Genomic DNA, 13,111 nt, shown 5'->3' on the forward strand with positions numbered 1-13,111 from the left:
AATGTTGGAATATGAGTGCTAGAGCAGCCAATGGTGTCCATATATATGTCAGCCTCAATAATCATGCCATTTGTTTTGCTATAGAATATCAAATAAACTATAATATAAAGTATGCACTTTAATTTATTGATCATGAAAGTGATAAAAAGCCAAAAAGGGAGAAAGCTTATCTCCTTAGAAAAGAATCATCCATTTTGTATTGTAACTGTTTATAAGTGAATGGTTTAGGTAAATATATCATCTTTTAATGGATTGGACGCACTATATATTATGTTATCCTTATCTGCATGAAAGAAAGAAGGATTAGATGGAATTGGTTTAGTGCGTTGGTCCCCTTGAATAGGTTATGATGTCGGACTAAGCAGACTCGAAAATACTCTTAACATAATGTGATACTGATAGTTTTCAATCAAGTTTGCATGATTTTCATGAAAAAATTGATTTTACACTAGCTATTAGAAGTATTCCTGTACTTTGTATGTAGCACTTCCCAATCTTTTTAACAACCAACTAATGTTGAGTTATATATGTTTTCGCATCCAATATCTACGATCAACGATCTCCCCTCATAAATACTCAAACTAAGTCCCTATCGCCTTAATGAGGACATTGTTATAGCTATATCATCCTGAAGAGGGATGCGATGGGAAGAAATGATATTTGATGAATATGTTGCTGACTAATTATAAACATTTAAGTTTTGTCATAACAAAGCTTGCACTCATTGTATGACACCAATATGTATGATTGATCGAGAATTAAGGTTATCGAAGCCCAAACCTATATAGCTTGTTCTAGTGTGTGCCTTAATCAAATACAAAGCTATGTTTGGAGTGATAAAGGTAATAAACCTAGCACTACACTATCACTATACCATCTCCTTATACTTAAAGGTTATCGATCTTTTCAACTATCTATATATATATATAAGATTTTATCCGTAGACGTAATAATTAAATATCTAAGTTTTAGATTGAATCAAAGGGAGAGAGGGAAAGGCGGATTGCCCCTTTTTTCCTTTAGGAAAAGAGATAAAAAGTTGTCTCCTTTTGATGGATTGAAAAGTAAAAGTAATATTATCGAAAATTGTGAAAGAATGATAAGGGCTTATTTACTTTTAATTAAAAGTCTCATATTTGAACTTTGAATATAAAGTTAGCTTTGATAGGAATCACTTTATCCCCTAAAAATAAGACTTCTCCACACAAATCTGAATTAATCAAACTCCAAAGTAGATATCGAAAAATTAACAAAGAAATAGGGAAATAAATATAAAAGTAGTGACCTTGAACAATGATTTGATTAAAGTGTCTAAAATTGGATTGAATAATACACGAAGGGATTGGGTGGTGACGTGTGGTGGGCATTCAAGTAGGCCATCTTTGTTCAAATTCTATCATTACGAAAGTTCAACTTTAATAATATACTCCTTTTACACCATCAAATTAAAACAATTTAAAATAACAAATAGATGAAATGTATTAATTCAATGATAATCTAAACATGAATTGGTTATGAAAATTCATCGCTAACATATCGATCGATGGTGGAAGTACTCAATCAGTTAAGCAAGTCTTACTTATCTGTATTATACACCCTTTAGCTTATTACTTAATAAAGAAAATAAGTTAAAAACACAATTTATGTAAACACATACGCTTATTGAAGATTTGAACTCTCATCGTTTCTCAAACCCTTCGTCCTCCCTCTTTCATTGTTTCGATAAAATTACAATTGCAAATAAAGAACTAAGCTTGAGTACACAAAAAGGTAACGAAGAACGATAATTCAATCAAAGTGATTCATAACAATATATTGATAGTTATGTGATTAGTCTATACTATACCAATTTGAAAGCAATAATACAAAAATGTATACACGTAAGCAATTATTCAATAATAGAACCTTAAGGAAATTATTATATTGGGCCATGAAAATTAGCTAAGCGATGGGCCACTCCTAGAAATGGCCTCTAGTGACTAATGTGTACAAAGCCTTACCACTAACCTAACTCTATATTGCGTTGGTCTTTAATTTACGTCTCTCGTAAGAAATAATTTTTGTACGAGGGATGAATATTAATTATGAGGGTGTTTGAAGACTATTTGAGATGAATTTCAGATTAAAACTCGAGGTTAAAGATAATATCATCTGCGTGTTCTCCACTATACCCCTTGTGTATCCTCATGTATATATCAGTTTATATCCCACTATATATTATTTCATGTAAATATGTGCATATTTATTCATGAAAATCGATTTTTGCTATATTCATGATATTGACATACATGATGTATAATATGAAATACAAATATACAATATGATATTCGTTTATCATATGTTTTCTAGGTTTGATTTTTCACTTCAAACTAATCAAAATCACCTCTAATCTTAAATTTAAATATAGCCTCGTCCAATTATTTTCAATCAATTCCTTTACTAAAAATTTACCAAAAGCTTATGGTTATGTATTATTGATGACATGTTGCTAAGAGGGCAAATATATTATATTTGATATAGTAGCTTTCCAAAAGAGAAAAAAGAAAGAAAACCTATTTGTTTAAACGGCTTTTTGTAAAGAAATGAATTTCGGATTTAACTTAACTCCAAATGCTAGTTCAAAAAGTGAGTATTTGCCCGAGTTATATTAAGGAGATTACTCATTCCTTAAACCATCGATGTAGCACTCTTTACACCCTCCGCCCCTCTTCTCACACCCAGACATCTGGCGTGTTGACAATTTTAACACGAGGATCAATATCGAAAAACTTGAATTGAAATGAGTCTAACTTAACCTCAAATGTTATCTGATCAAGAGGTGAGAGTTACTCAAGCCATATTAAAGTGACCACTCATTCGTTAAACCACCAACAAAAGGACTCTTCACATTTTAAGATAATCTTTACAAATAATAAAACAATTCTAACAAAGTTTTCAATGGAATATAAATTTTTCCAAAAGTTGTTTAAAAGTTGGTTATACTTTTACGTCAACTTTTTGTCATCAAGTTTTAACGTTTTCGTTACGTTTATCCTGCTTTTCGCCATCAACATCTCCACTAGCTTTAGCTTTTCCATAATAGGACTCTCTCTGTCTCGATTTATATGATATATTTTAATTTTTGAGATTCAGATAACTTTATTTTTTAGAAAATTTTCATATATCTTTTAAATATTTTGAATTGTCAATTATTATAACTTATAATACCTTTTACGTGGTTTACAGATATATAAATTTCATTTTAAAAAATATGAAGATTCCATGAGAAAATTCTTGATCAAACTTAATCTGTTTGGCTCTCAAAAAAACGAAATGTGTTACGTAAATTGTGACAGAGGGAGTATATGATAGAAGCGAAGCTAGCTAGTAATTGAATTTTAAATTTTAAAATAGTGATATCAAGTATTAGTATAAGGATTTTAAATTTATATGTTTAGTACACTTTTCAATATAAATATAAAATTCGAACTAAAATTATTGATTCGACCAAACTTGTACTTCAACTTCTAGCTTCCGCACTCCTAAAAAATGAATATTACATGTAACTGATGATCAAGATTGATCAACATCGTAGAATAATATATAACTTATTATTCAATATCAAAAGTTGATCGATCATGATATATACATGTGAAAAAAATCATAGCATCTAATTTAAATCTTCAAATAATTGAATCATATTCTTTCTTATAATTAGACGGATGTTGGACTGAGAAAATATGAGCTCACAAACTTACAACTCTATTGATAAACTAAAGCTAAGAGAAAAGAGAGAAAGGGAAATTGTATTGATCATTATTTCGTGTGTTACATTCAAATGAGCTTTGTACTCAGTGTTATAGTCCCAGCTAGTTTCTGGACACGTACGTTACACATGTGATCGATGTGATTTTTTTTTAAAAATCTATTAAAATGATTAAAATTCTTTGAAAACATGTGTAATATGAAAAACAAGTGTTATGAATATTAAGAGTAACAACTAAATAAGTAATTAGATATGAGTTATGAAGGTGAGAATCTTGTTGGAAGCGTCACCCCCGAATGAGCTCTGCAGTGCGCGTTTCAGATTTAGTCGGAGCTCCAATGCGGGCTTCAGACACGTTAAAGTGACTTTTGAATTTTTTTTGATGCATATCATATTAATTTTAAAATGATAAAATTAAATATTTTATAATAGTTAATATTGTAATCCAACTTTGAAGTTGAGAATTTTCCATTTTTTATATAATATATGATATATGATATGATTTACAAAATATCTTCTAAATTCTAACTATGATAGCTCATCACCAATTAAGCATTGACCAAGTCACCTAACTAATGGAATGAACAACAACTAAGTAATGAACCAGGTTCATTGTGTGATACAACGCACTAATGGACCTGGTTCATTACGCGATGTACTTGAACATGGAAACTATAATTATATCAAGATTTAGTTTTCTAGCGGCGAATTTCAAACTTGTGAACATCACATCATTTATCACCTATTTAACTCTTTTCCTTTCACATATCTTGACATAGAATTAAATTTCAAGAAATGGAATTCTTGAAAATTCAGAACTATAATACTCTCATGAAATCACTCGTGTTACTACTATTATGTGTTGTTCATGTGAACGCTCAGGTTACACTTCCGTCTAGACAAGACGGATTCTGGTACAAGAACAGAATTGCCAACACAGAATCTATATTAATCGAGGCTTTCTTCGATCCTCTTTGCCCTGATAGTCGCGATTCATGGCCCCCTCTCAAGCTAGCTCTCCAACACTATGGATCTCGTCTCTCTCTCGTTGTTCATCCGTTCCCTTTACCGTAAGTATGCTCATTTCTCAATTTTACTTGAAAAAACTTAGTCTGTAGCTTAGTAATTGTTCAAATTTGCAGGTATCATGACAATGCATTTATTTCATCGCGAGCGTTGCATATTAGCAATCAGTTGAATACTTCTGCTACATATAGATCCAGGTATAAATCTATTGTATGCTGTATTACCCTGCATTTCTGTTTTCACACCTTCAACACGTGACCCTCCATAGGTCACATGACACCAACTGTAGATCTTACTTACAAACGCTTCTTTGAAGTCTGATATGTTATACTATCTAACAGATGTGGAATCAGTCACTAATGCTTGGTTCAGGGTAGACTGTCCACGTTACATCCCTTGGGGTGCATCCCTTCTCTATATCTTGTGTGAACGTGAGATGCTTCATTCATCGAGCTGCCTTTTTTTAATCTTTATAAGAATCTAATAGAACACTAGACCATTGATTGTTCATCATACATGACAAAACTAGAACTATCAAACAACATGAATTAGTTGAATCCACATTTTACACAGAGTAGTAAACTTATCAGATTGTACACGAAAATCGTTCCTCTGTTACAAATTATACACACTTCTGATTTTAATTGTGCCTTGTTGAACAGGGCAGGTTTTATGGCAATGCAACTTTCAACTTGTCCAGATCATCTGTTGTAGATAAAATTGCAAGATTTACATCAAATTCAATTGGGAATTCGCATTACGCTGCTGTAAAAGCTGGATTTACTGACCCGAAAACTGATCATGCAACAAGAATTTCCTTCAAGGTATGCTAATTAAGCTCAATTTACCTTACACATTGTGTGTATATCTTTCACCTATACCGATTGATTACATTCATGTATACATATTTGACAGTATGGTTGTGTGAAAGACGTATATGGGACGCCTTTTTTCTTCGTAAATGGATTTCCTCTGCCTGATTCTGGCTCAGCATTGGACTACAATGCATGGAGAAAAATCATCCATCCATTGTTGAAGAACTAACAATTTTGCTGTAAGACTGCGTACAATAGACCCTTGTGGTTCGACCTGCATATAGTGGGAGCTTAGAATATCGAGAAGTCCTATAGTTGTTGTATTTGTACTCTCATTCACCTGATGATTGAGCTAGATTGACAAACTTTTATCTCTGGTGTTTACAAATATAATGAAAATAATTTATTGCTTCTATATTTATATCTTATGGTATTTATATCTAAATGTTATTTCTCTGTCCACCTGATTAAGTATAAATGCTATTGAACACAAAAATGTTACGATGATAGGCATAAAGGCATGATTAGTTCCATAAATTTCACTGTACTGATCATAGTAAACTCTTTCTCGTTACACAGAAATAGATGTCTACCCATTCACTCTCCATAATGACAAACTCCTAATTCACATCTAAATGTACCCATAAAATAGCAAAAGAAAGATCTCAAGGCTCTGAAAATATACCACTCCAAATTACTCTTCCTTCAACATGAAACTAGATGGCTGAAGACACTTATTGAATTTGAAATTTCTAAAAAAAGAATTAAAACATTGATGGACTCTTTCAGTTTTCTTGGGCTGATGGAGTGTATATATATTTAGTGATTTTTTTATAATATGATTTTAAATTGATATGCAAAAAAATGCAATTTATAGTACTTTTCTTATAGTTTTTGAATATCTAATTTTTTTGTTTAAAATATCAAATTAATGTAATCTAATTCAACTTTGAAAATTAGTCAAATTGACTTTTGAAAAGCGCAACATGAGAATTAAAAATGGACATAAGAAGTAATATTTTAACTCCCAACTTTGAGATTAAAGGCTTTCCTACTTTTAATATAATATGATATGATTTACGAAATATCTTTTGAATCCTAACAAACTATGACAGCTCATCACTAATTAAGCATTGACCAGTCACCTAACTAACGGAATGAACAACAACTAAGTAATGAACCAGGTTAATTGTGTGATACAACGCACTAATGGACCAGGTTCATTACGCGATGTACTTGAACATGGAAACTATAATTATATCTAGATTTAGTTTCCTAGCGGCGAATTTCAAACTGGTCAACATCATTCATCACCTATTTAACTCTTTTCCTTTCACATATCTTGTGATTAGAATTAAATTTCAAGAAATGGAATTCTTGAAAATTCAGAACTATAATACTCTAATGAAATCGATCGTGTTACTACTATTATGTGTTGTTCATGTGAACGCTCAGGTTACACTTCCGTCTAAACAAGACGGATTCTGGTACAAGAACAGAATCGCCAACACAGAATCTATATTAATTGAGGCTTTCTTCGATCCCCTTTGCCCTGATAGTCGCGATTCATGGCCCCCTCTCAAGCTAGCTCTCCAACACTATGGATCTCATCTCTCTCTCGTTGTTCATCCGTTCCCTTTACCGTACGTATGCTCATTTCTCAATTTTACTTGAAAAAACTTAGTCTGTAGCTTAGTAATTGTTCAAATTTGCAGGTATCATGACAATGCATTTATTTCATCGCGAGCGTTGCATATTAGCAATCAGTTGAATACTTCTGCTACATATAGATTACTGGAATCTTTCTTTGATCACCAGGTATAAATCTATTGTATGCTGTATTACCCTGCATTTCTGTTTTCACACCTTGAACACGTGACCCTCCACAGGTCACATGACAACAACTTTAGATCTTACTTACATACTCTTCTTTGAAGTCTGATATGCTATACTATCTAGCAAACGTGGAATCAGTCACTAATGCTTGGTTCAGTATAGACTGTCTACGTTACACCCTTGGGGTGCAGCCCTTCTGTATATCCTGTGTGAAAGTGAGATGGCTCATTCATCGAGCTGCCCTTTTTTAATCTTTATAAGAATCTAATAGAACTGTGAAACAACATGAGTTAGTTGAATCCACATTTTACAGAGTAATAAACATATCAGATTGTACGCGAAAATTGTTCCTCTGTTACAAATTATACAGAGTTTTGATTTTAATTGTGCCTGGTTGAACAGGGCAGGTTTTATGGCAATGCAACTTTCAACTTGTCCAGATCATCTGTTGTAGATAAAATTGCAAGATTTACAGCAAATTCAATCGGGAATTCGCATTACGCTGCTGTAAAAGCTGGATTTACTGACCCGAAAACTGATCATGCAACAAGAATTTCCTTCAAGGTATGCTAGTTAAGCTCAATTTACCTTACACATTGTGTGTATATCTTTCACCTATACCGATTACTTACATTCATGTATACATATTTTGACAGTATGGTTGTGTGAAAGGCGTATATGGGACGCCTTTTTTCTTCGTAAATGGATTTCCTCTGTCTGATTCTGGCTCAGCATTGGACTACAATGCATGGAGAAAAATCATTCATCCATTGTTGAAGAACTAACAATTTTGCATTTCTTATAAGACTGCGTACAATAAACTCTTGTGGTTCGATTCGACCTGCATATAGCGGGAGCTTAGTATACCGAGAAGCCCTACAGTAGTTGTATTTATACTCTCATTCACCTGATGATTGAGCTAGAGAGTTAATCTTTTGTATCTTGTGTTTACAAATATAATGAAAGTGATTTATTGCTTCTATATTTATATCTTATGGTATTTATATCTAAATGTTATTTCTCTGTCCACCTGATTAAGTATTAATGTTATTGAACACAAAATGTTATGATGATAGGCATAAAGGCATAATTAGTTCCATAAAGTTTACTATACTGATCATAGTAAATTCTTTCTCGTTATACAGAATTAAAGGTCTACCCATTCACTCTTCACGATGACAAACTCCTAATTATTCACATCTAGATGTATCCGCAAAATAACAAAAGAAAGATCTCAAGGCTCTGAAAATATATCACTCCGAATTACTCTTCCTCTAACATGAAACTAAATGGCTCAAGACACTTATTGAATTTGAAATTTCTAAAAACAAATTAAAACATTGATAGACTCTTTTAGTTTTCTTGGGTTGATAAAGTATATATGGATAATCTACAAGGTTGTCTATTCAATATATAAGGTAGAGACTTTATTATTGATAATATAAGAAAGATTTAAATTGTATATGTTGAGTTACCTACAATAATTTAAAATAAAGTTAATAGACTTTTTAAGATGAATATAAAGTTTAAATCAGATCTATTGAATTCGATCAAATTTGTAGCTGACTCTCTCCCTTGCTCCGTGTACAACATAATATGGGACTAAACCAAGAATTAGGATGCACATGTCTGTACAATTATGATAAGAAAATGTATTTCAGACTTTACTAAACCCCAATAAATAGCTTGTGAGGTAAGAATTGCTCCTAACTACATATATATAAAACTGTTGTAAATTGGACGTCCACATTAATATGTTAAGTGTTGTAAGGTTAATACACACACCATATGATATACTTGGTGCCCAAAGTGTATACCCCTTTCCTTGTAACAAAGATAGATGCAAGAATAAGTGAAAAGAAAAATACTACACATACTATTTCTCATCAATCTTTCTTGTTATCTTAGCATTAATACTTAGTTCATAACAAAAATCAAATATTATCTCATCCGATGTAGAACAATCAACACTTATTTAATTTAAAATTAATTACACTAAACACTTTTATAATATAACTCAATTTTAGATATACATCCTATAATTTAAAATCAAACACTTAATATAAACATTTAAAAAATAAGTATTTATAAGCATTTTTTTAATATTATCAAAAATACCATAAAATTATTTAAAAGTTATTTTGACTTTAAAACACCTAAAATATGTGATGCAAATATTTAATGTTTAATATAAAAAAATCTAAGTCATCATAGTATAGGGATTTTTAATGTAATTAACCATTTAATTTATGGGTCTACCCTTCATTTATTATGAAAAACATTTACTTCCAATTATCTTTTGCATCAACATCATTACACCACTAATTTTTTTGTTTTTTTTTTCACATACTTCTACAATAAAAAATAGCCCAAAACTCTGAAACCAGATAGAATTACTGTCTACTGCAACAAAAATGATGGTGAAATCAATTGTATTTCTGAATTTCATTTTGATATTTATCATCTCTGTGAATTCTCAAATTCCAGATGGATTCTTGTTCGGCGGCGGCGGCAAAATCGATATAACAAAATCAATAGTAATCGAAGCTTTCTTAGATCCAGTTTGCCCAGACAGTAGAGATTCATGGCCGCCTCTTAAAAAAGCTCTCCATCACTACGGTTCTCGTGTTTCTCTTGTTGTTCATACTTTCCCTTTGCCGTAAGTATTCAATTTTGTGATTTTCATAACTAAATTACTGTGTTTTTTTCTGTTATCGTATGGATTATAATGCCGTTTAGAGTAGAAATCCCCAATTGAATATGTTTGGGGATGAATCTATTGGGAGTAGCTTTTAGCGCCGGATTTATTAGCATAAAAAAAACTAGCAAATGTAAAAATGGTCAAAAACATATTGAAGTATCATGTTTTTGCGAGTTTCTTATATGAACTATTAGGTGTTCACTTTTTTCTATATGAATTAACTATCAGTTGTTCGTTTTTTCTATCTGAATGATAGTTGAGGTGATAATGTTAGGTAGGAAAAGGGATAATCTATAGTTCAGGTGTGTTGTGATGAATAGTTCATGATAGTTTAGGTGGGAGAAGTGAACATCTCATAGTTCAGGTAGGAAACTAGCAAAGACATGATATGTGAGGTGTGCTTTTGATTGTTAGCTCGTTTGCAAAATGATGATAGTTTAGTGTTTTTTTAGACCTATTCGGATACTTATGGGTAAATGTAGACAAATTAATAGCCAAACTTTCGTGCAATGTTTTGATAGCCATGTTTTTCTAAAAGGAGATCGCATTAAGCGTTATGATTACGCTATTGCATTTGCTTGATCACTCTGTATTGTCTGTTCTTCTATAGCTTTTAGAGTCGGATTATTTGTACGTGTAGGACAATGACAATGTCATCTGGTTTTCTAACAGCATTTGTAATTTGAGTTATAATTGACATGCTTTTTTTTCGTTTGCTTGTTCTAATATATGCAGTTACCATGACAATGCATTTACTACCTCGCGCGCGTTGCACATTGTCAATAAGTTGAATTCTTCTGCCACATTCAGATTACTGGAGGCTTTCTTTGATCAACAGGTAACAAGTTTTTTTGGGATACAATCTACAAAAGCATAATACATAAACAGACACTCAAATTTGGCCTTAGCTGACAATCACACACTCCAACTTTGAGAGTGCACATCTAGATACCTCAATTTGGCGTCTCCATTGTGCCTTGTGGACACCCGACGCTGACGTGACGCATAGATTTTGGAGGTGTCATGATGATTATGTTGTAAGTTGGAGGGTTCAACTGACACATTGGAGACGAGTTAAGGTGTCTAGATGAGCAAACTTAAAGTTAGAGTGTTTACTTGCCACCTGAGGTCAAGTGTTTGTTTATGTATTATGCCATCTGCAAATGTCATATATGATTGAAAAAACTTTACGATACTTTAAAAACCTTACTACAAGGTAACCTTCAAATTATGGTTTGATGGATATTCATTTTTTTAAAAGCAACTCCAACAATCTGTTTTATTCGTAGTTCTCTGTTTCTTTAAGTGACAACTATTTAGCTGTTTTCCAGAATCTTCCTAAGGCTATCTTACTCAGACTCTTAAAAAATGTCAATGGGTGCGTGTCGGATACTCTAAAAGTTGTGCATTTTGGAGAATCCAACATGGGTACGGCAACCATTTTGGAGAGTCCGAGCAACATATGCCTAAAGAGCCCCCTCTGGGGCTTAGTGTGACTTGTGAGTCATTTCAGTCGGGCAAGAACTGAACCATGATACAATTTACTACACGTAGTCTTTATAAGAATCTAGTAAATCACTTCATCAAATATGAAATTGCAACGATTGTTAATCATTCATGTAAAAACTAGAGTAGTGCTTATCATATTGTACGCGAAAAACGTTCCTCTGTTACAAATTATGGTACTAGACATATTTATATACTTTTGGTTTTAATTGTGCCTGGTTGAACAGGACAAGTTTTATAACCAAGCAACGTTCAACTTGTCCAAAGCATCTGTTGTAGATGAAGTTGCAAAATTTACATCCAATGAAATTGGGAATTCGTATTACGCTGCTGTAAAGGCTGGATTTACTGACCCCAAAACTGATCGAGCAACAAGAATTTCCTTCAAGGTATGCTAGTTAGGCTCAATTACCCTATATATACATTGTGTGTACATATCGTTCATCAATACCGAAACTTACAAATTTGTGTATATGTATATTTTTCACAGTATGGTTGTGTGAAAGGCGTATATGGGGCGCCCTTTTTCTTCGTAAACGGGTTTCCTCTACCTGATGGTGGCTCACCATTGGACTACAAAACATGGAGAGATGTCCTTGATCCATTGATTTCACCTGAAGAACAATTAAGAACTGAAAATTTGAATTTCTTCTTGTGAATCACTGATCTTTTAGTCTCCAATTGTATCTGTACTCTTTATAGCCTAATGTCCTGAGAGCTAGAGAGACAAATTAAACTCAATAGTTCTTATGTTTAGACATATATAATGAAAGTTTATTACTTTTATATCTTATGGTTTTCCTTGAGCGTCTATCAAAAACAGCCTCTCTATGAGGTGGGGGTAAGGGTCTGTATACACTCTACCCTCCCGAGACATGACTTTGTGAAACTACATTAGTTATGTTATTGTTGTTGTATATCTTATGGTTATAGAAAATATAAATACTAATTTGATGGTAAAAGTTATTTTCTGTCTAATTATTAATCAAGTATAAATATTATTGAACACCAATGATTGTGGAGAATGAATAATATTGTATACATTGAAACATCGACGATCCTTACATGTTGTGTTAGGCACAAGTTATGAGTTCGAATCCTTCCAAGGTAGAAGCTTGATACTTATATTGGAAGAGGGTAGAAGGGCGGGTCCATATATGTAATCGATAGAGTTACCAACATGTATGACAATAGAAGTCGGATCAGAAGCGGGATTTTTCTAAAATAACAAAAGGTAGGAAAAAAGTATTTCTCCAAGAACATTGGAGAAATGTGATCAAGAGACCGCGTGTTCAAGCTGCAAAAACAGTCTCTTGCAGAAATGTAGGGTTTAACTACATACAATAGATCCTTGAGGAAGTCTCGTGCATACAAAGAGTTTAGTGCATGTTTTTATTTCGATTCGAATTTGAAATACTTCTTATGTGTATTCTCAATTACCCCTTACGTAGATAAGTTAACTATTAAATTTGGATAGAAAAT

At 32.4% G+C, this 13,111-nt stretch overlaps 3 protein-coding genes across 3 annotated transcripts; all 3 read left to right on the top strand.

Annotated features, from left to right (window-relative positions):
- The first annotated feature begins 4,443 nt into the window (after window positions 1-4,443).
- LOC125862745 (uncharacterized) lies at window positions 4,444-5,998 on the top strand. Its single transcript, XM_049542882.1, has 4 exons — window positions 4,444-4,815; window positions 4,888-4,981; window positions 5,434-5,595; window positions 5,687-5,998. The coding sequence occupies exons 1-4, from the start codon at window positions 4,541-4,543 to the stop codon at window positions 5,813-5,815; spliced, it is 660 nt and encodes a 219-aa protein (XP_049398839.1). The 5' UTR covers window positions 4,444-4,540; the 3' UTR covers window positions 5,816-5,998.
- A 919-nt stretch (window positions 5,999-6,917) lies between these two features.
- LOC125862742 (uncharacterized) lies at window positions 6,918-8,404 on the top strand. Its single transcript, XM_049542878.1, has 4 exons — window positions 6,918-7,229; window positions 7,302-7,404; window positions 7,825-7,986; window positions 8,079-8,404. Exons 1-4 carry the CDS (start codon window positions 6,955-6,957, stop codon window positions 8,205-8,207), a joined length of 669 nt encoding a protein of 222 aa, XP_049398835.1. The 5' UTR covers window positions 6,918-6,954; the 3' UTR covers window positions 8,208-8,404.
- A 1,361-nt stretch (window positions 8,405-9,765) lies between these two features.
- LOC125862741 (uncharacterized) lies at window positions 9,766-12,415 on the top strand. The gene is made up of 4 exons (XM_049542877.1): window positions 9,766-10,081; window positions 10,859-10,961; window positions 11,857-12,018; window positions 12,120-12,415. The coding sequence occupies exons 1-4, from the start codon at window positions 9,837-9,839 to the stop codon at window positions 12,285-12,287; spliced, it is 678 nt and encodes a 225-aa protein (XP_049398834.1). The 5' UTR covers window positions 9,766-9,836; the 3' UTR covers window positions 12,288-12,415.
- Window positions 12,416-13,111: the final 696 nt, after the last annotated feature.

The sequence above is a fragment of the Solanum stenotomum genome, chromosome 4 (assembly GCF_019186545.1).
Source record: "Solanum stenotomum isolate F172 chromosome 4, ASM1918654v1, whole genome shotgun sequence".
In the NCBI taxonomy this organism is placed as follows: domain Eukaryota; kingdom Viridiplantae; phylum Streptophyta; class Magnoliopsida; order Solanales; family Solanaceae; genus Solanum; species Solanum stenotomum.

Bases quoted from the DNA above. Each gene is read 5' to 3' on its own strand.
- LOC125862741 (XM_049542877.1), top strand. From the start codon at position 9,837: ATGATGGTGAAATCAATTGTATTTCTGAATTTCATTTTGATATTTATC. The intron at 10,082-10,858 runs GTAAGTATTCAA...TAATATATGCAG, and splicing joins GTTCATACTTTCCCTTTGCC to TTACCATGACAATGCATTTA. The intron at 12,019-12,119 runs GTATGCTAGTTA...TATTTTTCACAG, and splicing joins CAACAAGAATTTCCTTCAAG to TATGGTTGTGTGAAAGGCGT.
- LOC125862745 (XM_049542882.1), top strand. From the start codon at position 4,541: ATGGAATTCTTGAAAATTCAGAACTATAATACTCTCATGAAATCACTC. The intron at 4,816-4,887 runs GTAAGTATGCTC...TCAAATTTGCAG, and splicing joins GTTCATCCGTTCCCTTTACC to GTATCATGACAATGCATTTA. The intron at 4,982-5,433 runs GTATGCTGTATT...CTTGTTGAACAG, and splicing joins GATCCAGGTATAAATCTATT to GGCAGGTTTTATGGCAATGC.
- LOC125862742 (XM_049542878.1), top strand. From the start codon at position 6,955: ATGGAATTCTTGAAAATTCAGAACTATAATACTCTAATGAAATCGATC. The intron at 7,230-7,301 runs GTACGTATGCTC...TCAAATTTGCAG, and splicing joins GTTCATCCGTTCCCTTTACC to GTATCATGACAATGCATTTA. The intron at 7,405-7,824 runs GTATAAATCTAT...CTGGTTGAACAG, and splicing joins AATCTTTCTTTGATCACCAG to GGCAGGTTTTATGGCAATGC.